Genomic DNA, 26,112 nt, shown 5'->3' on the forward strand with positions numbered 1-26,112 from the left:
TCTTACATATCTAACTTCTTAGAGTTTTACCGGTTTGATTGAGCTGTGCTTTACTCCTTTTTTAGAGCAGAATTTAGGATTTAGAAGTCTCTTCTTTAATTCTTTTTATTATACGACAAAGATGTTGTGTGAAATGAACATTTGATGATTTTGTTACAAAGAAATATAAAGCAGCTGCTCACAAGCTCGTAAATCATCACGACTTGTGCATAAGTCCTATGAAGCAAAGAAATTTAATAGCTGGCAAGTTTTAAGACTTTCTACCTACAATTGTATGATTTATTATTATTGCTTTATTTCCAATGAGTGATCTTTCATAATAACGTGTCAAAAAAGCATAAATATATGCATGAGGTTTCTGAGTGGTTTTCATCATTGTGGATGCAACTTTAGTGGTGGGAATTACAGGAAAATGCACTAGAAACAGATAAATCCAAGTGCAACGTCAATTATTTATATGCACATTATCCTCTCTAATTGGCTTTGAAATTGCATTCGAAAAAGCATCGCCCGAATATTTGGAGGCCAAAAAACCTGTAAAAATGGAGTGATAAAATTCCACAAAAAAAGTTATGTACTGCGGTTGCAAAAAACCGTAGTTCTTCTTCACTCACACTATGAAAAAAAAATGATTCAAGAAAGATTAGCACCACAATTGACATGCAGCAGAAGCAGCAGGCAAGCAGTTAAAACTGGTGGTTTTATGGTTATGATGTGACATGCGAGAACTTGCAATGACTGATAAAGTGCATCGGTCGCATACAGGATGATAACTCACGATGTACAAACGATGATGATGTACTCTTCTTCACTAACATAACAAAATAATCAATGGTTTGATAACAACATGTACAAATTCAGAGTTGCTGTACAACTTGCTTATCAAAGTGTATTCATAATTTCTCATTCAACATTTTGCAAACTGTGGTACTGTGTGCAAAATACGTGATTCAGTTGCAATATCATAAAAGTGTTGCGTTTGCATAACATGTTTTTTAGGAATGATGATTTGCGTATCAACAATTACTTGAAACTATATCTGATCTCATTCAAATGTCCGTTAAGGTCATTCCGGTCAAATGTTCAAGTGTTGAAGTACGTGCAAATTTTCAAGTGTCGAAAATTTTTCCACAAAATGAAATAATGGCACTCTCATATTCTGGGAAATCTGTTTTTTAGCGGAAAGTGTTGACGTTTGGATTATGGGTTTCATTACGTAAGTCAGTTGTTGTTCAGCCATTGGACAATCGAGCCCATCCCACATTCGTAAAGTAAATATATTGCGTAATCTTTGTCTGGCAGTAGCTGGAGTTATAAATGAATAAATTCATTCATGATGATGATTATGAAGAGTGTGTACCTGATATGATAAGTGGTGGGTGACGGTTAATTGTTGTCATTCGTCATGATGATGATCAATGAGCCCGATCATTCTTTATGCATCTTTTGGTCACATTTTCGGGGTCGAACAGTAGATTTGGAATAAATTCTTCTCCTTATGATGTGTTATGATGCTAGTTTTTAAAAGTACCTGAAAAATTCTGTATGAATTCAGTAAGTCGTTCAATGGGTGAACTTATTTCATTTAAATGTAAATCTGTAGCATATTCAGGTGGATTCGTGCACCAATTTCGACTCTAATTGTTGTTTGTCTCAGTCCCAGACGGGTACGTCTAGTTATTGATTAGAAGATGGATAACACGTATAACTACATAGCTCAGCTTACATCAATTTCTCGGAAAGCATCCTCGTTAACGAATGAAGATGGATTTCATCGATAGTTCAAAACAAGTTACGATTACCTATTTACGGTTGCTCAATTATCATGTTTGCAAAATAAAACATTCCTAAAATACGCGATTAAAACTGCGGATAAACTTTGTTTTTGTTTTTAATAATTTTATAGTCGTGATTTTGGTTGGATTATTTTTTTAAATGTTTTTTTCTGGTGTGCGTGAACTGCCGTGAACATAAATGATAATTTGGTTTAACATCATTATTAGGGAATAGCGTAGCGTGAACATCAAAATACCATTAGACTATGGTTATATAAGCTAAATGTTTAATAATGTAAAAAAACGCCTCTGCTAAATGAGTTGTAAGTATGTATGAATTTATGGGTACATTACATCTCATCTCACATCTATAAAAATGCACTACTTGTTATTTTACATTATATAAAACTACCCTGTGCATGATAAGCAATTATCATTTTATAATGTGCCCGTAAAATAGATAAAATATGTATATTAAGGTGATTCCATAGTTTAATTTTACATCGTCACTCCGTAATATATAATTTTTAACTCTGCTGTCCAATGGGATGATGCATGGATTCAGGAATGCAGAATTTGACGAGTACAAAAGTACCTGAAATTTCCCTTTCCCCTGAAAATACTAGTAATCTTTTTATATACTTAATTTTCTCAAAAATGTTGTTCTAGGTCATTTCTGCTACAAAGTTGTACCAAAGGGTAAGTACATAGATAGATAGATAAACTAGTCGAACTATCGCATCGTCATTGGCCAGTTTGCTTAACTAAATAATCTATCTATTCGCCCATAAACTGACCTTTGCAACCAAGTACTCCTTATCCATCCAAGACATCAAACAAAACAACAACAATAACCTGTTTCTTTAAAACCGTCTCGTTCTTCAGTTGAGGATGAAACTGTCTGAAAGCTTGGTGATTGAATTTAGCAAAAAGAATCTCCTTTTAAGTCCGGAATGTCTATGCAGAAGGTAACCAAATTTTGTGTAGCCACCCTTCTTGAGATTTTGCTGTTTCTCTATATCGTTAATGGGCATTTGAAATAGCTTCCTGGTTCAATTGTTGTCGCAATAGGTGAACATTTATTCACTGGACAGGAGAAGAAACCCCTTTCAAACAATTTTATTGATTTATTCCTCCAAGTCATCTCAATTTCCCTCAGAGATGTCAAAATTAAGTACTTGCTGGGATTGGTGCTATCGATTTATCAGGTACCTCCCTCTCTTTCTCTGTGATTTCAGTGCAGAAATACGCAGAAATAGAGGAAGTCAGTCGAAATGAAGAAAAACTTTTCTAATAATATAACCTCCTTTTGTTACTACAACAGGTACAGGAAACATAATAGACAAAAAAGTCGGTCAAACAGGTGCGTTTCAGCACTGAAACATGGTCATTGTGGTTACAGAAAAAAAATCGAATTTCTGAAATTATCCTGCTTCTAATTATCCCGCAAAATAAATCAATTTGCAAAATGCCATCTCGCCTTTATGTCAATCATTTCTTGGTTATAGAATAGTGATGACCTGCCTCAACACGACATACAAAGTAGGACGAAATGACTCTGATCATGCATTTAGCAGCAAAATGCGTGATAGCACAAATACAAAGTATGGTGAGACAAATGCTGCTTCTACCTCAATCATCTACCGTTATAGGCGCACACAAAGAGCGACTTCCTCACCTTAGTAGAAATTCAATTGCATTCGAGTTTCATTTTTAGAGAATGCAAAAGAACAATTATCATTGTGTGGTGCAACACAGGATGGGACATGATACATACATTTGTCTGCATAGATATCCATACGCACATACAGTTTTGTACTACATTAGTCGTCCCCCAAAGTGCTGAGACATGCAAAAAAACTACCCTAACCAGTGACAATTAGACCATCAAAATATACACGATGCTACATATTCAGTCAAGATAAGAAGCACGTTAAATAAGTCGACCGACTACTCTGCCAACCAGCTAGAGGCACCACTACCTCGGTCAATGGCTTCTTGGTTGGCGATAGCTGTTTGTACGATGTAGTTCGTTCCGTTTGCGAAATTGGAAGCGACGACGAGTGTAGATTGTGCAAAAATAAAGAGCAATAAGAATCATGTAGTCGTAGGGTATGGTAGGGATGCGAATATACATGTATGCACTTATATAAGTAAGTTAACTGTCGGTCGGGTATACTTTTGTCAACCGTATTTAACTGTATGGATGGGATATAATAATAAAGGGTTGGCGAATTGTTGTGCAAACTTTTCACGATTCATTCGTACGTATATGTAGATAGATATGCATGTGGTTTGGTTATACTCGTCGTTTTGCACAGGTTTTCTTCATGTTGGAGGAAGAACTAACCTTAGCCAAGGGTGAATCCAAGGATGCTGCGAAATAGGGATATCAAAATCGCACTATTACCTCCACTTTTAACAATGTAGGGGTAAATTGTTATTGCGATACTTTATCCTGTGTATATAATAAACCATTATTTTCTACCAGTTGTAGTGTGACATTTTATGTTTCCGTAAACATTAACCCATGCAGTTTGTGCAGCCCGGAATGAAATTGTTGCATGTACGAGTGGCCCGAATTTCGCCAAGTCAGTATACTCGAACGAACCCAATAACACTTTTTTTTATCAGACATTGTATGAACAGCTTTAAGGCTAGTAGGCAATGTATATTTGTTTAATATATTTTGTCATATTTTTTATTACGACATGGCAAAAATGCTTTGAATATTTTTTTATGCGGATAAATATACATGATATACGGAGGTAGAAGAGGTATAAAAAAGTAGTCGGTTCGGTCGGTGCATTAAATGGATGGATGGTTGGTCATGTAGATTATACGAATCCTGTTGCGAATCTGCAAAACCAATGGACACAGACCTGAGTTAACATTTACTGAGTAAACCCTTCTCTCTCGTCGGTCGACATACTATTTTAAACTGCGTGCACTTGTATAAGTATGTACAAATGTATATGTGCTTTCCTCAATTTTATCTCACATTCACATTCATTTAAGCGAGAGGGGATGTGTGTAGTCGGTCCCGTAGCCAGTTATCAACTACAGTTCATGGTGATAAACCAGGGCAAGGTGCAAAAAATTACGGAAATGGCCCCGTATTTTCGTTCAATTCAGAGATTCGCATTTCTTTGTGCATGAAATTGAAAGAACTCGTCGAGTTGTGTTAGTGAAACAGATTTCTAGTCAAAGGATCAGAAATTTTAGTGGTTTTAGTGAATTAAGTGAATTTAGTGAATTTAGTGAATTAAAAAAAAGACTAAAATTTTAAAGTTTTTGTAAAAATAGAAATTATTCAAGTTAAATTTTAAGTGATATTGTGAAAGTCGGATTATTTATTAACTCTATGCAATTCCGACTTTGATTGTGACACTTCCTTTTGGAGTGAACGGAAGGGAAAAAGTGAGGTGGTAGTGGTGAGCGAGGCGTTCCTTCTGAGTAAAAGTAATTTCCAGCACCAGACACAAACTTTGTAAGTAACTGTTGAATTTTACATGAGGCATAAAGTGTCGACGCGTTCTTTAAGGACATGCTATAATTACATTTACCTAGCACGAGACATGATTAAATATTTGTTAGTCAAATGTCACTGCTACTAAATAAATAGTCAATTTGTAAATGCAAAAATTAGGTGAAAGTGTACGTGAAAGTCTGTCTCGTCCACTGTTCACGACTCTTTTTTTATGTATATTTAGGATGACCGATAACAGTTGTTGTTACGACCGAATTGGAAATTTCCATTAGCCTCAAATTCCCAAAAATTAAAAGCATCGCTCTTCTTTAGCTTTGTCAGTTAAAACTTATCACCTTGATTGATTGATTAAAAGTTTTAAACTTTGTCTTCATGTCTGATGCTGTCTGATGCAAACTGGTTTATTTTTAGTAATTGAATCTTACTTTATTAACGAGAGTTCAAGTGCAATCAAACTTTGAATTTCCGAAAAAAACAACTGCATCAATCACAATCACCACATTTGAGGTTTTCCACATGGATAAGATCACCCAATGCGAGATTATCGAATTACACAACATTTCAACAAAACTACTCAGTGCACATTGAATCCTTTCTGGATATCCCCATGGGACAAACCAGACTGTCAAATCCATACATGCTACAAACTCAACCGTGGTTTTCAGTTCACTCCAGACAGAAAGGTGCAGCTCTCCTGCAAACATTTTATGCAACAATGTAAAATCATTCCGTGTTTGGAGAACACAAAACAACAAGTTACGACCTAACCGGTTTTATACCCTCAGGAATTTGATGATGAAATGTCACGAAACTTTCGGAAGGTCATCATGCAATCGGTACTCTCGCAATTCTAAATTTTAATGCGTTGTACATTTCCACTTAATCTAAAATGATGGTAGCGAATTATTTCCAAATCCTGTTTACACAAGCTTGGGCCTCGCCAAGTTCATGGGGACAATTGTCTCCTGTTCGTTTCAAACATACATTATTTTGCACTATATATTCCATTGTTAGAACAGCTGCATGTTGTCGTGTCACTCTGCCGTAGTTTTCCTTTCCACCAATCGAAATTAAATTGTCCCAAGCAATCCCGATAAAAGGGGTTACATAAAAGGGTTATATGCAATACTTTGGCAAATATCGTCACATTTATACAGTGAGTTCAGTCAATCCCCTGTTTTTAGATCCGTACATAAGTACGTACATACGTACATGTAACAGCAAAATTGACGAATGTTGTACAAAACAACTCGAATTAATGGTTTGAAGTGATTCTGACGCCTAACCGGTCTACATATATATTCGATTTGTACATACATACACAAAGTTTGGCCCACAACAGTTATATATGTAGGTAACGATAATAAGTTACGTAAACGAAACTTCTCCTCGCCCCATGGATGCAGGGCGAACTTGGCATTCCACTCATCACACGGACATTATTCTTCTCCACGGTGTGAATCATGTACAAATTATTAATCCAGACATCAGACCAGCATAACATAACACCAACCTGCCACATACGCGCCATTTCGTTGTTATATAACATGACCCAACATTTTATTTTATACGTACTACTTCCATCCAACATCCACGTTAGACTCTCGTGGGATCGAATGATTGGAAGGAAAATCCTCTCCACGATGCGATTACACAACCAAACCAACACATACAGATATTCGCATTCATGGAAGCGTGTTACGTATACGTACCATGCAGAGAGCTCGGGCTAAAAATGGGGAAAGTGTATTAGCTAAGCGGACCGAGTTACGTATGTCGTGAAGCAGTTATGCAAATTTTGTATGGTTAAATAACTCAAACACGCCCAATTAATAATGGGTTACAGCATATTATTTTAGTATTTACCACAAAAATCAATGCGCCTTCTCTCGTCGTGACCTTGTTGTGGCGATGAACCTGACCTAAGACAATTGGCTGGTGGTGGTCTAGGTAGTTACATGCACACTTAATGAGGAGAAATATCATAGTTTATGCCTACTAGGAGCTAGCTAGCTAGATAGCTATCTGGTTATGTAACGCATGCCTCGTAACCTGATTTTATGTCGACAAATATATACCTATCTACATACATATGCACTTCTCATCTTGTGGATGGAATAATGTGAATGGTGTGAGGAAGATGGGAAAAATTATTTATTTATGCCTACAAATTCAGTGTACTTATTTATTATGCAGACTAAAATTGAAATGCAAATCCTCAAACTCAAAATTTATATAAGACCCAATTTATTTTTAATGTTTCTTCCCTTCCCCTCTACAGCAGTTAACTTTGATGATCACATGCAAGACACCGTCTCCCACATCGATCGCGACTTTGAGAAGAAGAAGAAAGTGTTGTAAGCCGACAAGCAGCTAAATAATAAGCACACAACCCACACATAAATAATTTCATGTTTCATCTCATCCTCAAAAAGTGCATGCGGCCGAGGCCACGACTTTCCTTCTTCGTTATCCTGCAAAAGGAGAAGAAGAGCACTAGATAAACGACCTACCCCAACAACCTACATACTAATCCAGCTCTAACCAAGCGAGAAAAAAAACCACCAAGAAAAAAAGGAATGCATAAACCCTCCTTCCTTTGAAAGTAACCCGCATTTTTCTTTACTACCGTCTTAAAAGTGAATGTCAAATATAGTTCCAATTATCGGGGAGACTGCTCTACCTCCTCCCTAAACTTACTTTCACACAGGCTGACCTTTCTCACACAAGAAGAAGGTGAAGTCTGCCAGAGATAAAGATCCATTATTATTTTGCACAGGTTGCAGTTATTATGGTGCGCAAAGAAGAAAAGTGCTTCGATTGAAATATCTGTAACTTCTACCTACCAACCAACATACAGTCCTCCTTATCTTTATAGCAGCAGAAGCAGAGAGTACCCAACCACCCAACGAACCAACTTCGTCTCACGTTTTACCTACATAGCAGCAGAGCCAGCAGACTTGGGAAATTTTGCAGTGAGAAGAACTCGCTAGGCATACGCTGTAACTGACTGAGGAGAGCGAGCGAAGGAGTTATGGCGTTAAACCGGCGGCCGACCATAACCAACCTCAATGTGAACTTCGTTCTCTCATTCGCGAATTTCTCCTCGGAGAGTTCACTCCTTCAGTAGTGTGCACGCTACCATTATTCGTATCGTACTGTTAAAAAAGATTCTCACTCACTCAAGTGTGCTGGTGCTTCTTGGTGGTAATGAGTCCATGTAGTTAAGTAGTAAGTGGAACTTTCTGTTCGTTGAGTTGTTGGTAGTTAGTGTGGCGAAAAGTGGTAGTAAAATATGTAAGAAATTACATTTGTGAGTCACTTTGACGGCCGACCCTGAGACTAAAAAACGTGGTGTGCAGAGGTATTTAGTAGACCGGTGTGTGTAGTACTGTGTGAGACTACCGGTCACTGGAGGAAAGTGCACGATACATTGTACACTTCCGTGATGAGGATAACTTGCAGTTGTGAAGAGCTTTCACTTTGTAGCAAAAAATTATTATCAAGTAAATGTGAGTGGAAGTTGTTTGGATTTTCCATCTAAACTTCGAGTCCTATTCAACTAGCATGATTTGCTACCAAACGCATATGGGGCCACCACAAACATGTTCTGTTACCGTCGGAGGAGTTATCTGCCCAGAGTTATCTACCAAGGTAAGTTTTTGTGAGATTCAAAATTTCTTTGGGGGAGTTTTCTTGACTTTTTTTGGGGTACCTTTTTTTGTTCTTCCTGTAAAACCTGCATGGCTGACCTAGGTTTACTTTCATTATTATTCTGGGGACATATTGCTGAAAATTGTTTTTTAAATTTAGCTTTCACCTAACCCTGATACCTAAAATGTACACATACAAAATCAATAATCAATCTAGTCAACCCCTCATTATTGCTTATTGTAGTCAAGTCGAATGCGTCACGAACAGACTAAAACACATTTTAATTGAGTAACGTATTTTCTGAAAAAAGAAAGTTCATTTTTTCAGCAAAGTGCATATGCAGTTTAGTCGGCCAAATACACAATTGCAATTTTTATTACATTAAATAATTTGCAAAGGTTTGTCACACTTATAATTATCGCACTTGGCAAAAAAATGGCAAAAATTATTCTACCTACTTTCTCCATACGTTGCATACGCGTACATGCATTAACCTAGTACCACATTCAAACGTGACGCCTTAAATTACATAATCTACCAGACCTTACACAACATAAAATGAACATGCCCTGCTATCTACTCTGTACCTTTTACACTTAAAATACTGCAATTTTACCCGGAATTAAAAACCGAATTACAAACAGAGTGCAATACCTAGTTAGTTTAAAGACGTGCTAAAAATAATCGTCTAGTAGTGAATTTCATCTCTGACTTGGCTTGACTTTGACAAAAAATGTTCAAGTTGTTCTCTTATTGTGCTTGCAATTTACGTCGCATCGAATTACACAACAAGTTGCAGACTAAAATCCGGTCCGGTAAAAACTAGTTACATTTTTTTCAGATGATTGTAAAAAATTATTTTAATACAGATGGTCAATGCCTTTAAGAATCAGGATGTGTGTGCAGTATTAATACAAGTTTTTGTCACTAATAGTGCCCCCCATTAATAACCGGACATCGCCTTTTGACTATCGTAACCACAATATTGCTTTCATTCTTCTTGGTCTTTGTAACGTTACAAATAAGTATGAATATCATTTTTTAAATTGAAACAGCAGATGACGTTTTGTATGTACTTACAAAAAACTGTCGCTGTACTGTTAAATGAAAACCGTATCGAAATAATTTAAAAAGCTGTTTCTTCTACACAAAGAAATTGAATACCAAGTTGCTGATTTCTTTTACTAATTTGACATTTATTGAGTAGAATATGATATGAAAACATTGTTACAAAATAATGTGACATGTACTAAAAAAAGTCGTTTTCTAAAAATAGCACTAGTTAGTTGTATACATATTATACTGTTACCGTGAAGCTTTTTTTAGACCTTGGTTGTTGGTACCCGACAGACGACGACTAGATATTTGACGAGATGACTGAAAGACATTTTATTTCCACCTTGTTTTGTTCCACCTCACTTTACAAAGTAGTTTTTTTGCTGAATCACAGCCCATTAACCATCAATTGTATATAACTTTACTGCCGCGCCTGGCTAAAGAGTCGCTGTATCGTGAGGTGCGAAGTGAATTGAAAGACCTGAGTGAAACGGGATCTTGGAGATTTGGGAATCCCAAATTGCAAGATGGTAGAAAAATTAGAACTCTATGCGTATGACCTCAACAGACAGGTACAGTAGCATCATAGAAAAAGAAGAAGATGAATTTCATGCAAATTTAACTGACATTATGATTTCCAATTTCAAACTAGATCATTTTATAAATAATTATAGGTTTATGGTATTAGGAATCAGCCATTAATCGGGTAAAAAAAATTATATCAGGTGCAATACAAATACATGAAAAACTAAAGTAAGATTGGACATGGTCAATAAATACATTAATAAATTATTGAATTCAGCGAGTTCCCGACCTAACCAAACTCAACCGTATTGCGAATTCACTACATTTTGTTGTACTAATGACTATGTCGACTTTGCTCAGCACCACTAACCTACCGTAGAGAAGAAGGTAGTAGGTCCTCTCACTTCCCGAACCCAGTCAATCCACTCCACTCGGTGTAAGGAAGCCTATGTACTCTCTCTCTCTTGGTGAAAGTAGGTCGGGTTGCATAGATACCCGGGTAGTTTTATTGGATTGCTCCCAAGTTCATTCATCCCGAGTCAGGATAATGTAAAATGTCGTGCAGAGCAACGAATGCATCTTATCGTTATTACCATTAGATGAGTCTCTTGTTCTTGGACTTCCCATCTTGGTCCACGATGCATGATGATTAGTGATTTACTTTTTACTTTGTAATTGTCTCAGTGGGAGGCAGTCTTGAGGATCTAAAGAGGGACAGAAAATAGATATAATTAGTGTCGTAACATCGGCAATTTTTTTTTGTAAATTGCTTCTCCTAAATCCATTTAAACGAGCATTGCTCCAGTTTTAATTTGCTACGTAGAAAGTATTAATTTTATTTATAAATATATAGATTTTACATGTCAGTCTTTCATCATTTTATGTCGGAAAGGTTTACGCAGACGTAAAAAAATATGGATTCGGAAGACTTTGTTATTGACAGGAGCTTAATATGAAGACATAAACACAATTTGTTTTGCAAATTGTAGGCCATCCGTACTACATCTTTGTGTGCTTAGTTAGAGTATACTCGAATTTACTTTGTATCACATGCATACATACACAGACTAATGGGTATGGTATACAAAATAACGGGATATGAGAGAACTTTAGCTCATTTTTTACTATCTGTAGCACGCAGAATTTTAAATGGTAGTCAATTTGCCTAGTCCGATAAGCATGCTCACCAACACCACCACCACCACCACCATCAGGTCAACTGTAAATGTGTTAAGGCAGGTTAGGTAACAGAATTTTTTCATATCCCCAAACTTTGGCTGGCTCCATTTTAAAACCCACACACACATTTATGTAAGCAGTAAATAAACACACAGATCAGCGTAGACATGCATTCATAATACTTATGTAGACAGTTACATAATTGCACGTTATTATATATATAATACCAATAAATAGTTATAAATCTGAGACAGACATGATAATACAATCAAATCAGAAACGTTAAGTGTTTATATTTAGCCTACACTTGAACGCACAAAAATGGCGCATTACGTTACGTACAAAGTACATACACGACGTGTACAAAGTATTATTCTGTATCATGCCTGCGTAATAAATATAATTAACATTTAACTCTACTTAATTTAACCTTTGCACCATTACGCTGCCAGTCAGCAGAAAAACACTTTTTATTCTGTTCACATTAATTCAAACGAACGTACTTGAAAGTACATGATACCCACTCGTCGTACATGCTCTTTGATCTGACAAGTTGTTATTACAAAGCTCAAAAATTGGGCGAACGTAATGTAATGTGCAGTAGAAAATATGTAGAGTCGGAGCAGCCAGCCAGTAGTAAATATGTAGTTGTGCAGTAAAATGGGGGATCGGAATTAGGCTAATCTGCCAATTGTTGGGTTTATGTAACCAGTACCAGATGCAAAACAACCCTCCTCTTTTCCCCTTTTTATTAGCATGGTCTTAAATTACACGCTTAATACTTAACAATCATCTTTCTTACATTTGCAAGACTGCTACCCCCTACTTAACGATAATTAACTCCGGAAATGACTCGTAAAACAAAAACATCCTTCTTATTCAGGAATTATTTTTCATTATTCAATATTGAACTTTTCCTAAACCTTTTTCAACCAGGATTAATTCAATTAGCCTAATTTATAAATGAAAGAAAGAAATACATATACATACGTAAGTCATTTGATTCCAGATAACTTTCTGGATACCTTTCAATGAAGTATCGACTACTATTTGCTCTATACTGTCAAACAGGAAGAAATTCGCATGCATGCGCATTTATTTATTTGCGGAATAAGAGTAGTGGAGCGAGCTTAACGACATGAAAGAGTTTGTTGAGGTAGAGTAGGAGTTGGAGGTTTCGCAAAAGTAAAAGAACTCGTGTTGGGTTAGGTAAGGTTGTCGTATATTTTGTTGGAAAAAGATGGTTGGAATGGGATACCTAATATTTTAGCATGTATGAAACTGGCTGACTATGACTGAGAACAGATAGACAAGTCAGTGTGCAGTTGGATAGGTTAGGACTTACATATTCGCTCGAGTTGAACGAACTTATCCAACTTGGATGGATATGTAATATGCGCCGTTTATACATATTTGTACATAAGCGTGTCTACTCCACTCCACTATCTGTAGACCATTTATTATTATTATGATTGCAAAGTTGTTGTTCAAAATGTATGCATATGTCGACATAAAGTAGATCTTCCTTTGTACAAGTGATGGGAAATTCTAATAGCTTTGTGGTACACTGTTTGATAAACATTGATATAAGTCGGTCTCTAGTCCATCATGTTCTTATTAATAGCAGGTTTTAATGATGTTGATACTTTGATGGGGAGTCAATCTCTTGTTGTTGATGTGTCCTTTCATACATAAAGGCGAGAAGTTCAGAAGGGGATTATTTCGCAATCAGGATATTTATGTCTGTCTGGTGTTTATTTGTTACGAGAAAAAGTTGCAGGGTAAATATGCATCTTTTTTTTTACTACATTACTACATACTCGGATGTTTACATACACATCAACAATGATAAGTTCCATAACAAATGACCACGTGACCATTCCTTGCTTACTACCCATTTCTGTGCACCTTGACTAACTATGCATGTATAACGCATGGATTTGCTAATTAAATATACTTAATCGGGTGCTGGAAAAGGTCTAGTTAATAAGATGCACCTCCTCTGACTCTTGCATTTCATTTGACACTATTGCAGCAATTAATGTGTCCTTCCTCCTGTGAGACGGCGAACCTGGGTTACGTCCACCACCTACTCCCCTCTTCTTCATCAAGCAATACTACTTCATCTAAAATTCTAAATCAGACCACCCCTAAAAATTTAGGTGACACTCAACAAACCCGAGTTTCAACCAGTCCCTACACCTTCTTTTCCATCACGGTTGAGCGATCCAGCCCTTCCCCTGAATCATCCCAAGAGGAAGGCCTCCTCCCCCACGAGTCGCGGGCATCGGTCATAAGTCCTCCACGAAAGAGTCATAAGCGTGACTCCCTCAACTTTGAGTCTCTTTGGACCCGATGCCATCAGGACAACCAGGATGGACAGGACGACAATGTGAATAAGGGCACAGACGACGACGACGACGATAACTCCATTGAACTTACGTACGTCCCATCCAAAATCCAGAAGCGATTGTCATACTCGGCCCAGAGCAAAATAAGTGCACAAGACAGCAACAACCCCTCTCAAGGCCAAGCTGCTTCAAAGAAGGACGAGGGTTGCATGCCGGAACGTTGGAATAGGATGAATAAGGTATAAACAAAATTTCATGTTTTTTATGCATTTCATAAGACCACGCCTAATTGTGTCCATAAATTTGCGTATTGTATGCATGATGCCGCCTTTTCATGTTTTATGAAAAAGTCTGACATTCAGAAGACATCAATTTCAAACTGATATCTATTCTCTAAAGATTGTATAAACAAAAGTAGAGAAAACTTGGTCCAGTTGTTTCCGTCAGATATTTGTCTTTGTCTCCCAAGTGAGAACTATACCAACTTTCATTATCAGAATCAAAAGTGTGTAAGCCCCGAGTGGTTTCTGAAAGCTGGCATTATTCCCTGAAAATGTGTGTCTCAAATACAAATGTGACACGTTACGTAAAGTTGGCATTATACTATGTAATACCACTCAAAGGCCGAAACCAAGTCGAGTGCCAAGTCTCAATTTTGCGCTGGATGACTAGTCGTCTTTTGCTGGAATATGTAATAATGTGTAGCAATCGACGACATGATAACATCATAATTCATCATACATAACAGCGTTATATAAGTTAGCAGACGTATATACGTTGCATAAGTAAGTATATCAAGTGAAGATGATGCTATACCCCCAAAAAAATCAAGTCTCGTAATAATAAAGTTGTACTTTATTCGCCGTGTCTGTGCAGTGCATCCATGCTTGAGTCATGAAATCTATAAAAATACTGAGCAAACGAGATTATGCAAGAGTGTTAATTGTTTTGGTCTTCTCAACAACAACATCTGTTACCCAACGAATAATATAAAACGCGACACCCTGTGTGGCATGGCATTTGTCTTTACATAAGTGGAATGAGGGAGTGGGACAGTGATGTGATCATGATGAGCATCATCAGACTAACCATGTATCATCACCGCTCACAATCTCAGTTCATTGCCTAGTCAATTAAACGATGTACTTAAATAAAAATCAATTATTTACACTAAAATTTTCCAGTTCCAGGATAAAATAAAAGAAAAAAAGACTTATGAGACATGCCATGAATTAAATGAAAACACAAATTGAGAGCCTACACAAGTTCAAAACAATCGTTCAGGACAATAACGCTTACATACTTTTAAATGTCGAAATCGATATCCAATCAGTTTCGTAATCTGTTATTTTCCATGTTTTATAATTCCCTACCGTGTGCTTATTGAAATGGTTTAAATTTATACCCATTTTCATTCAGAGAAAGCTTCAAGTGCTTCATAATCCTTCAGCCAGGACATTATATAACGTGCTATACTTTATTAATAATTCAACCCGTAATCGATGCGTTACATAAAACTGATAAACTTGGCATTGCAATTCACTCGAACATACATAATTGTACTAAATCTGCCTGGTTCCAGTTTACTTAGCTGTGATAGCTTACATACCACGGGCTAACTAAACCACTTATGTATGAAAAACACATATTTGAAATAATAATTTCTTTCCATTATTGCATCCTGTTTTCAAATCCATCCGAATTGCAGTCTGAAGGTTAACCGGTTTATAAATTTGGATCCTCATTTTCTTTCATATAAACACACATCAAATAGAAAAAAAACTATCCTTACATAAGAATGAATAATGGCGAAACATTTTTTGCGGGGAAAAGTTCCCTAAACCTCTCTCTTTATACATAAGCTTCTCAGTCAGTTCTTATTGTTATGCATGCATGCATGCAGACGGAGAGGGAGAGCTACATATTGCCTAATACCTATATATTGTACATATATATATCATACATCTATAACCACAAGTTCATTGAGGTTGAGGTCTCATAGCCTTTTAAAGTACAGACTACTGCCCCATAGTATGCAACGTAGTTTATGTAAAATGTTGTTTTTCGACGCTTTATACCATCTACATTGTGTGTGTGGGTTCGTTCGTGAATTGAATGGACTGCACTACACGAAAGCTACTAGAGAGCAAGTGCGAGCAGACATTCGGATGATGATGATGATGATACAACGAGTAGAGAGAGAGGATGGCATAGTGGAGAGGTTAGCTTATTGCGTATTTTCAAGGTGTTATATATGCCGATTTTTTTACGGTTACATAAGAGAGTAAAACCAGAAATTCTTCTCGTTAGGTAACGAAAAGTGCTGGGGCTATGTCTGACTGGGAGTCTGAACAACAACAATTTCTGTTATGCAGCAGCTCTTTCCCTCTGTTTACTTAAGATGGGAACGGTGACAAGTTAAATGATTTAATAATGGTTGGTGATATGTCTCTATATGCGGGTTGTATGGGGTATTACCCCAACAAAGTTCTTCGAAATTTGGACTTGTTAAATTATCAATAACAAGGTTGCCGCTTTACAAGTAAACATCAATTATCAACCATCAGTTAAGTAATGAAATAGGCGAGGCTTTACTTAACCCAGGCAATATGACTAATGACCAAAAAATCCTACTTACTTTGCAAGCAAATTAAGATAAATACATAAGTATATATGTGGCGGAAATAATTGAAAGGCTTGTCTTGAAAGAGATGCTTTTACCCTGATTTATATATTTATTTAGTCTTTTCTTTGCTAACAAAGAAAGTGAGTTCATAAGGTACATTAAAGAAAATAGTAGCGGTGGCATTAGAGACACGTCGTCGTTGTAATTTGTAAACTCTACAAGTACTTTTAATGATGATGATGATTTCTATACAAAATTCCGTTTAATTTGCCGTTAATTGCATGAGCTTTAAATAGTTTGGGATGAAGGGAATTTTAAGAGGTAAAGTTGAATTGCTAGAATTGTGACACATTGAAATTTACGCAAAGAATGTTTACGCTTCGCTTGAAGTAACCTTTGTGCAAGGTTATTTATCAAAAACAGATTTTTTCAATGAAAAATTTTACCAATCATAGATATATGCATACTACTAGATAAATACCCAAAATAATCCATCGCCACACTCTTTACTTTCACCATTGATTTATTACACAAACTAAATTATTGCCAGACTGCGGTAAACAAATGAAAATTTGATGACCATTTCCCACGTCATTAATCTTCTTGAGTAACATTTATTTCGGGGGAAATATATTCGTGCCAATGAACAGTTACATATCTAGTTACACACCCAAATCCAAATAATTAATTGTTACGCATTCTTCCCAATGCAATTACAGACTGGATGGATGACTTATGTAATCGGGGGATCAATACGTTACATAAAACCAGTTTTTACTAGGCTTTCCAGAAACCACTTCTAATTCTACATCCTGAAAGATGTCATTACTTAACGATACAGACTCGAGCAAGATTGCAATAAGGAATAAATTATGCTAAAAGCGACAGCTATTCACAAACTTTAAAATGTTGTATGTTGGGTACATTTTGCCATAATGAAAAGCCAGTAAAATGACGACATTCGTGGAGTCTCCAACGTGCACGATGCACACTTGTGCCAAACGAACGAGCTATCTCTGTTCAGGTGTACTGTTTAATCGCATTTAGCCAGCAGACGTTATGGATGGACTTATGTAACGGGGTTATATAACATTGCAAAATGGGGGTTTATGACATGTTCGCAAAGAAGGAGTTCCTCCTTCCACGCATATGTTGCGTAGAGCATTGCGTGGAAGTGGAAGTGCGTTAGGAAAGAAATGGTGTGCATAGAAGACGCGGCAGGTTATTGGGTTCATCATTTAAGCCTTTCCTTTTAGGTTGGTACATAGCAACCACACTGTGTAGCCTTCCACCAACGACATAAAACAACCTTCACTTTATCATTGCACGTACAAATGTACACTTGGTTCGCCATATTACCAAACTCAGCCAGATAGGGCAGGGATACGTGTAGAGGTGTGTTAAGGGTACTTATTTTTCACGTACATCACCTTCAGCCCCCTAACTGCTCAGTAACTGTAACTGGTTAAAACCAGAATTTTTTTCAGTCTCACAATTTTGACCTAATAGTTATCAAATAAACTCCATTTTCGATGCCTTACACGTAATCTACCAGTATTGGGATCAATAATCAATTGATTAAAGCAGAAAAATATAATAGGGAAATATTTCATTTAAAAGGACATAATTGGTATATCCTGTTTACAAAATATTGACGAGTTCCATTTAAATTTGAAAAACAATCTAATAAATCTTTCATCTCCGAATTGACGAATTATAAATTTTGTTTTTCCAAACTGGCAACTGACGTGTACTTAATTGCCTTATTAACTAAAAAATTCCGTATAAAGGAGATGCATAGTTTCCTATAAAGTTTCTCACGATGGGGGGCACAATTTTTGTAGGAATTTTCATAGCAGTTAGTCGTACCGGAATTCGCCGGGTCAGGGGACTTTACGGGTTTTCCACAAAACTACTACTAATTTAGTCGAGTCACAATTTTTTAAATTATAACCTACATACGAACGGATAATAATATATGGAATCCATACCAGATTAAATGTGAATACGAGTGAAGTGATACAAATCTCTGCATTTGAAAATAATATTTGTTCCTAGATATATTTTCGTTTTCAAACGATAAGCGTAAAGTAGTTAAGTTGTAAGATGAAGTACTTAAGGACAAACGTGATCGTGAAAATAGAACTAGTTTTAACATGGAAGAAAGATTTGCTCTCTGTTGTCACATTTATAATGGGCGATCTCTGCTACGGCAAAAGAAAGCGCTGGAGGATGGCTACGGAAGGCAATCCTTGAACAATTCGCTATTACGTATTGCGTCACGACTGTTGCAATTGACCAATGTGTTCAATACTGATATAAAATGTGCTATTTGATTGTGAAAGTTGTTGGAATTTCTTGATATGCATTTGTGATAAAACTCGTTCATTTTGTGGATAAAACGCTGAAGAGAAAGTTAAATGTTTAAAAATGTAGATACATAATTACGTATGTAGTCCAAATTTGTAAAGATTGAAATTCTATTCACAAAAAAAAACTGTGACAAAATTATGTCCAACTGTTAACCTCAAACGTACGTGTTGCTATCAGTTGACCTTTTAAAGGTCACTGGTAGTGACGACAAACGGCTGACAAGACGGTGATTTCTAATTCTCAATCTCACTTCGTGTCTCCGACCCTTCCTGGTGGGTCCACAATGAAGGTAAATCATGCGCATGTAGACAATTTAAATATGTGCATCAGTTCTAATACCGAATTGCTAATGATTGCAATTACGACCAGTAATTAGCATTATCCAGTAAGCTAAACTATTAATAATTAGGTTTCACATTAACCACGCCATTTTATTTATGGCCAGTCTCCTTGAACGCCATATTGGCTGTTGTGTAATATTGTGTTATGTAACGTAACTCAAAGGAGCCGAGCTTTCACTTCCCTTTCCTTATGCGATATCCACTCTCACACCCCCACGTTAGAAATTTGATGGTGAAGCCTAGCACCAAACCGTATTGCCACCATGTCTGCAATTGAATAACACTATATATCCCTCCTGTTATGTATAGTATTATACATCTGTCAATACAATCATGGCGGTCGGTAGAGGAAGGAGGTTGCATAATGATGACGATGACTTTGACCTTGTAATTCTACCGAGTCGTCTCGTTCCCATCCAAACCCATTGAACCACTTTCCCTACTTCTTTTCGGGAGGGTAGGCAGCAGACATACCAACTTTCATACAACGCAGAAATCTCTCCTCTGGCTTTCACCTTGTTGTTGTCTCCTCGTTCGTTGGACTGTTTGTTCGGGGTGCTGCTAGCTTGCTGCTACCCCTGAAAATTCATGCATGCCATGCTCATGGTAGCGGTGGCTGTAGTACGTAGCCGGCTTGACGTTAGTAATAATGTTCATTCCGCTTCGACCATTTCATATCACGCCATATCTCTTTCCGTCTCTCAATCCCATGATCATTTTTGGTGTGTTTCAGGGTGAGGAGAGGAAAGATGTGTGGACAAAGGATGACAATGCCAACAACAAGGATGTCAAAACCCAACCGAAATCCACCACCCCAGCGGCCACAAGTGGTAGTGGTACCGAAACTTCTGCAGCTAGTGCCGATGTTCATGAAATTGGAGGAGATGAGTCAACAGCCCCGGACAGTGTGATTAGTTTGGGCAGTCTCAGCGGAAGTGCTCATGTATCCGATAACAGTGAGGAGGACTCGGCTGGACACGAACGCAGGTCAGGTCAACATGAATCAGAGGAAGCATCACATGAAACTTCAGGAAATGAAGGCACCTCAAAAGAAATGTCGTCCCCTTTTCTCTTTATTGGGCCAGTTGGTGAGTGAAAGTTGAATTGTCTACTTATGCATTTATTATATGCATGTCTGTATTATGACATGAAAAACATTATATTTTAATTATGATGCTATTTTGATTAGGCAAGAAACGCCGCTGCTGCCGAGAAAAGCGCACCTCCGGTGATACCGAACCGGATGTCCTGTCCCCAGTCTCAGTCCCCACAACACCCGACCTCACCTCAACCCCCGACCCTCCCCCACTGGTCGATGACATCAGTGAGGACAGCAGTCGAAGCCGAGGTTCTGGTTCCAGTCGGGAGGGCGGACAAGAAGAAGCGTCTTTAGTCACCTCCACCCCCACCTCTGTTATTCGTAGTACTCCACGTAAACGGGGTGATGACCAACCCTTAAATCTATCTACACTGCCCGTAGATCCCCAATCACCCCAACCCCATTGTTCCTTCAGTTATCCGAGAAGAGATCAAAGACTGCGAGTGGAAACATCCGGCGATGTGGTCGAACGAGTCAGTGTGATCAATATTATTCCCAGAGAAAGACTTACGGAGGAGGCTGGAGACGAGGAGGAGGAAGGATCCCTATCCAGAAGCCCTTCCCATTACTTGCATGAACAACCACATTCCTCAGACTTGCCCGAGCTAGGGTATGAACACAGCGGTGGTGGTATTAGTGGCGGTCATCACCATTCTCCATGTGCGTCCGCTTCTGCATCCGCCGACTTCTTTACGATCTCACCAGGATCTGCCCTGAGCAGCGCAGCAGCACTTTCCCCTGGAGGACCAAGTTCATTCCAGGGGTTACTACTGGCTCAAGGCATTATTCAACAGGGTAATGGGGGTTCCTGCCAAAAGAAGAAGTTGAAGTGTCGGGATTGCGGGAAGGAATTTAGTCAACTGCGAAACTACAAGTATCACAGGTCTCGGCATGAAGGGACGCAACAATTTGCGTGTACTTGTCCCGTCTGCGGCAAAACCTTTAATGACAAGGGATACCTAAGCAGTCACCTGAAGATCCACAGGAATGAGAAGGAGTACAAGTGCGAATGGTGCGGCAAGAGTTTCAATCAACGCGTGGCATACAATATGCACATTCGAATTCATACTGGACACAAGCGTATGTACAATTTTGCATAATATATGCATCAATGTTATTCAACAGTAATTTTAACAAGCTAAAAAAAACTTAATTGCAGCACACAAATGTTCGTATTGCGCAAAGGCTTTCAGCCGCAAAATGCTCCTAAGACAGCATATCAGGACACACACTGGAGAAAGGTACATACAAACTTTCTCCTTGTTAAGTTTTATGAATTTTTATAAAGAAATTCTAATTTTCATCCGTTTTTTTTTAATTCTAGACCATACAAGTGCTCCATATGCATGAAAGCATTTGCCGACCGGAGTAATATGCTGCTACATCAGGTAATTTTTCCTTAATTTGTATAAACAACCTTATTTTAAAAAATCCAAGTATTCTAAACTGTATAATCTTAATTTTTATAGCGACTTCATTCCGGAGAAAGGCCGTATAAGTGTCACATATGCGGTAAATCTTTCTCCAAGAACCATCACCTCAAAACGCATCTCAACCATCACGCTGGAATCAAGCCGTACCAGTGCGAAAAATGCAAAGCATGCTTCAGTCAGTCCAGCAATATGAAGACGCACTTTCGAAAATGTACTGGGATTCCCAGCGCAACTGTTACAAGTGAAAGTTTCGACTCTCAACAAACTTCTGGTCCATCTGGATCTTCAGGATCTCGAAGCGGTGCAGGAATGGGTGGGAACTTGCCGTCAATCATTCCACAAAACCTTTCACCATATTCTATGGAAGAGGTGCAAGAAGCTGTTCTCCTCGAAGAACAATTGCAACAGCAACAACACCACAGACTTCGACAGCTTCAACAGCAAGGCCCGTTTATTGGACTTTCTCCCATGCAACAACAACAAATTTTGCAGGAAATGGAGCGATCATCCTTTCTCGGCCCATCACCCGGTGGACCATCCTCCTTACATTCCCCCAGCACTGCGTCATCCTCCCCTCGCTCGGGGTACCGTTCATCAACATCTACGAATTCACAAGCCTTGGGCTTCAACCTGGGTTCAATGAGTTTAAACTCACCGACAGGACTTTCCCGGTCTAGACAACCTTCTGGACTTTCTCTCATCCCATTGAGCAACCCATCACCCACATCTCTCGCCGCAGGTCATCCTTTCATTCCGCTGGAAAGTGTGAACATGGGTGGTTCATCTTCCACTGGTGGACCAACGTCTGGTACTCCGCACAATATGTCCCCCTCATCCCCATCCAGCCTCATCATGTCGTCTCCTCGACATCAAAATATTGGCGACTTGAGTCCCTCAGAATACTCACAAATTCAGTCCTTCACTCAATCCATAGCAGCCCAGCAGAGGAGTCTTTCTAACCGTTCTCGAACCATTATTCCACAGACGGTTGTCTCTCATGAACAGCAACATCAGGGATTAATTGATCAGGGTGGTGAAATGCAAAATCCAGCAGCATCATCTTCATCGGGTGGTAGGAGCAGTCATCACCATCAACTTTCTCCACACCAAATCCCCATTCCTAGAATTTCACCTGGTCGCCAATACCCACTTTCACCAAGACAATCACAGGCTCAACAGGCTCAAGAGTATTATGAGGTAATTCTACCAGCTTTGGCAATTTCTCGCTCAATGACTCAACTTAGTCCGAGACAATCACAACACTTGAGGGCAGAAATGTTAGCGGATCAGCAACATCATCAACAACAAATGGGAGGTGTATTAAGACATCAAGATCTTCATAGGATTTACAGGGTGCAAAATCCAAGACTCGATTCCAGGTAACATCACTACTGGATATACAACCATAATAAAATCCCATTTCTAAATTCTAATAATCTAATAATTCCTAATTTTGCGCCGAGTTTAGATCGCAATTTCAAGTATCTCAACAACAACAACACCAACAACAAGGACTTCTTTCGAGCCACCATCCCCTACCACCACTTCAAAGTGGAGGAACACTGCCCAGCATCGCTTCACTCACTCGAACCACGCCCACATCTCAAAATTCTCATGACACATTTCGAGATTCATTAGCTGGATCGATGGAACAAAGAATAAGGGAAGCTCAGCATGAGACTTGGAGACTCCGTGAAGCAGCAGCAGGGAGAAACAGTGGGGGTGGTGGTGGTGGTCCGAGTGACAAGTCTCCCTTCAACAAAGACGGTCAATATCGACACTGAAGAAACGACGACTTATGCGACTGGACACTCATATTATTGTTGCTATTGAATATTATCATTAGTTAAGATAAATAAGACTCTGTGAGAGAGGGGATAATCATGATTACTCATATCAGTCAGATAAGCATTCTTTTACACATAAAAATAGGAGCTTTCTCCAATCAAACCTATTTACACCCAAGAATTATCCCTACAAACCCCTCCTATACATACACCAAGAAGGTTGTTGTTAACAAGTAATAGGAAACGGTCCGTGATTTACTAGCTCAACAAAAGTCTGTTAGATTCCCTTTAGATTTTTCTTAATTTTCAAACCATACACAGTTACGAAAGCTATAAAAATATGCCCTCACTCAATCCTTCCCGTCTCCAGACCTATGTATCAGTTGCTTAGACTGGAAAGAATTACAACTTCAAAAATACAAAAAATTATTGGAATAAGAAAGCAACCTTAAATATCTTGAACCATGCAGTGAATTCAACAAAGTATTAAAGAGTTAGCCAAACCAATTTAGTCAAAATAATTGCTCAGGATGCGAGTGAATATATTATTAATTGGTAATTTACATGCTCTTAGAGCACTTTAAACAATTTACATGTAAAGAAAATTTTGAGATTTAGCATGTTATCTCATTAAATTTGTTTCCTATATTTAACTAACTATCGAGTATTTTCACAACTTTCATCCCCAAGTAAAAATAGCTAGATAAATTATTAACAGGCGATTACTAACAAAATATTACGGTGCAATGGGTACAGCCAGTTATTATCACTACGCGTTAAAAAATATCCTTGCAACACGAATTCAGAATTCATGAGAGTATGCAAATGTGTGAGTCCGATTAGTGCACATTGACCAAACTAAAAAATTGACGCTTCATAAACACCTCCTCGAGACCAATGTCAGACTTTATAAGAAAGAAGTTCACAAAATTTCCCTTATTTCTGAAATCGCTTTTCATAGTCCCCTGAATGAAAGATTGCCACTATAAAATATCACTCAATCACCCAGTAATAACAACTCCTCAGATTTAACGAGTTCACATTGACAAATCAAATCAAAGTGGTATCGTTTCAATATACGTTATTCGTTCGATAGTACAAATTCCTTGATTTACAACAAATTAGTCAATGAGTTTTGTTTTTACAAAACTCATTTTTCGAACACAAATCGCTGCTAAAAAGAAAACAAAAAGCTGATATGTTGTGATTTCTTTTGTAATGTCCCCTTATACATAAATATAATATCGAATGGACAGTACAGGTTGTTCTAAAAATATGTAACAAGAGGTCATCCAATCATACTAGCTCATACGCTTGCTATACAGACATTCAAAAAATGTTGTTCTATAGTATTTGTAATCGAGATCATGGTTTGATAATGATAAAATGTGAACGTGTGATGAACGACTTAACAACTCTCATATTTATGCTGTGAATACATAATATTTAAGTCATAAAAGTATTTATAAATACAAAATCAAGTAATTAATTATATTTAATAATTACTTTATACATAGATTTCAATAATGTTCAGAGAAAGCACTCGAAACAGAAACGTCCTTCATGATGATAGCGTGTATGTATTGCACGGATGAGTGCGTCAACTAATTATCTAATTATTATTATGTAATATGTCCTGAAAATGAATCACCTAACTAATCCAATTGTGAACGAGTGTGTAAGAATTGGTGCTCATATTTGTGGTATTTATCTAAACAATGTGGTAGTTGTGGCTGACTAAAGTAAGCATAGATATGTACTTATCATATATTATAAGAAATAGTGTGTGCTGATAAGCACAACAGGGTACGTACGTTTTGAAGGGTGGTGGTGAAAGCGTGGTGAAAGTCAGATCGAGTGATTCACTCATCCCTTGTGGTTTTTCGCCCAATTTACCTGTAAAACCCAAACCAAAAAAATGTACGTATTTATATCGTTATATAAGAAACTATTGTTACTACTTTACTTTCTAGTTTAACTATTTATAATTTGAATATTAGTAATTTATTAATTCAACTACAACATATATTATTATAATGTGATGATGGTCCTTTTTATACTTTCGAAAAAAGTGAATATTGGAAGTAAAATGATATATCAATGTCATATAATCACAAATATTTAGTGTATGTATATAAAAAAATAGGATACTTCTTGTTTCCAACCCTCAACAAACTCTTGATAAAAAAACGTGAAGTTTAATAGTATAAAAATATTTCTATACCTTTCTCTACATTTGTGACAAGACTACTACATGACACGAATTACTAACAAAAATTACTCCTACTACGAATTATATCTGAGGGAACAAAGATGATGGCTAAAACAGCACAAGACACAGTTTCTGCTTTCTTTTTTTCTTCTTCAAAAATTTCATTAGTGTCAGAGAATAATATCGCAAAGGATACAACAGGACAGTTGGA

General features: G+C 37.5%; 1 protein-coding gene and 3 long non-coding RNA genes across 12 annotated transcripts in view; 2 read left to right on the top strand and 2 right to left on the bottom strand.

Moving 5' to 3' along the window:
• LOC110853781 overlaps nt 1-26,112 on the bottom strand; it is a 35,567-nt gene that overhangs the window by 7,228 nt on the left and 2,227 nt on the right. For 5 of the 7 annotated variants that reach the window (XR_004835526.1, XR_004835527.1, XR_004835525.1 and 2 more), the window contains exons 3-4: nt 25,504-25,585; nt 10,095-11,204 (exon numbers count right to left, since the gene is read on the bottom strand). This is a non-coding gene — a long non-coding RNA (uncharacterized LOC110853781). Of the gene's footprint in view, nt 1-4,447; nt 4,635-10,094; nt 11,205-25,503; nt 25,586-26,112 lie in introns of those variants that run through there. The other 2 variants (XR_002548260.2, XR_004835524.1) reach the window with 2 other exon arrangements.
• Nucleotides 2,847-3,247, top strand: LOC110853782. The gene is made up of 2 exons (XR_004835528.1): nt 2,847-2,983; nt 3,100-3,247. It is a non-coding gene; the product is annotated as an uncharacterized LOC110853782 (long non-coding RNA).
• LOC118436515 lies at nt 2,901-3,240 on the bottom strand. The gene is made up of 2 exons (XR_004835529.1): nt 3,104-3,240; nt 2,901-2,987 (listed from the first exon to the last, which is right to left on the bottom strand). It is a non-coding gene; the product is annotated as an uncharacterized LOC118436515 (long non-coding RNA).
• Nucleotides 5,137-25,992, top strand: LOC110853775. 3 transcript variants are annotated; one of them, XM_022102106.2, is made up of 9 exons: nt 5,137-5,265; nt 7,547-8,919; nt 13,715-14,269; nt 20,104-20,458; nt 20,560-21,549; nt 21,629-21,710; nt 21,794-21,857; nt 21,939-23,281; nt 23,371-25,992. In XM_022102106.2, the coding sequence occupies exons 2-9, from the start codon at nt 8,833-8,835 to the stop codon at nt 23,684-23,686; spliced, it is 3,792 nt and encodes a 1,263-aa protein (XP_021957798.1). In that variant the 5' UTR covers nt 5,137-5,265; nt 7,547-8,832; the 3' UTR covers nt 23,687-25,992. The 3 variants fall into 3 exon arrangements, with proteins under 3 accessions (XP_021957798.1, XP_021957799.1, XP_021957800.1); XM_022102107.2 differs by having other exon boundaries at nt 13,842-14,269; XM_022102108.2 differs by lacking the exons at nt 5,137-5,265; nt 7,547-8,919; nt 13,715-14,269 and adding an exon at nt 17,176-19,318.

This window comes from Folsomia candida, unplaced genomic scaffold (assembly GCF_002217175.1).
Source record: "Folsomia candida strain VU population unplaced genomic scaffold, ASM221717v1 Fcan01_Sc009, whole genome shotgun sequence".
Taxonomy (NCBI): Eukaryota; Metazoa; Arthropoda; class Collembola; order Entomobryomorpha; family Isotomidae; genus Folsomia; species Folsomia candida.

Coding starts and splice junctions, on each gene's coding strand:
- LOC110853775 (XM_022102106.2), top strand. CDS start 8,833: ATGATTTGCTACCAAACGCATATGGGGCCACCACAAACATGTTCTGTT. Junction 14,270..20,103: donor GTTGGAATAGGATGAATAAG/GTATAAACAAAA, acceptor GGTGTGTTTCAG/GGTGAGGAGAGGAAAGATGT. Junction 21,550..21,628: donor AATTCATACTGGACACAAGC/GTATGTACAATT, acceptor ACTTAATTGCAG/CACACAAATGTTCGTATTGC.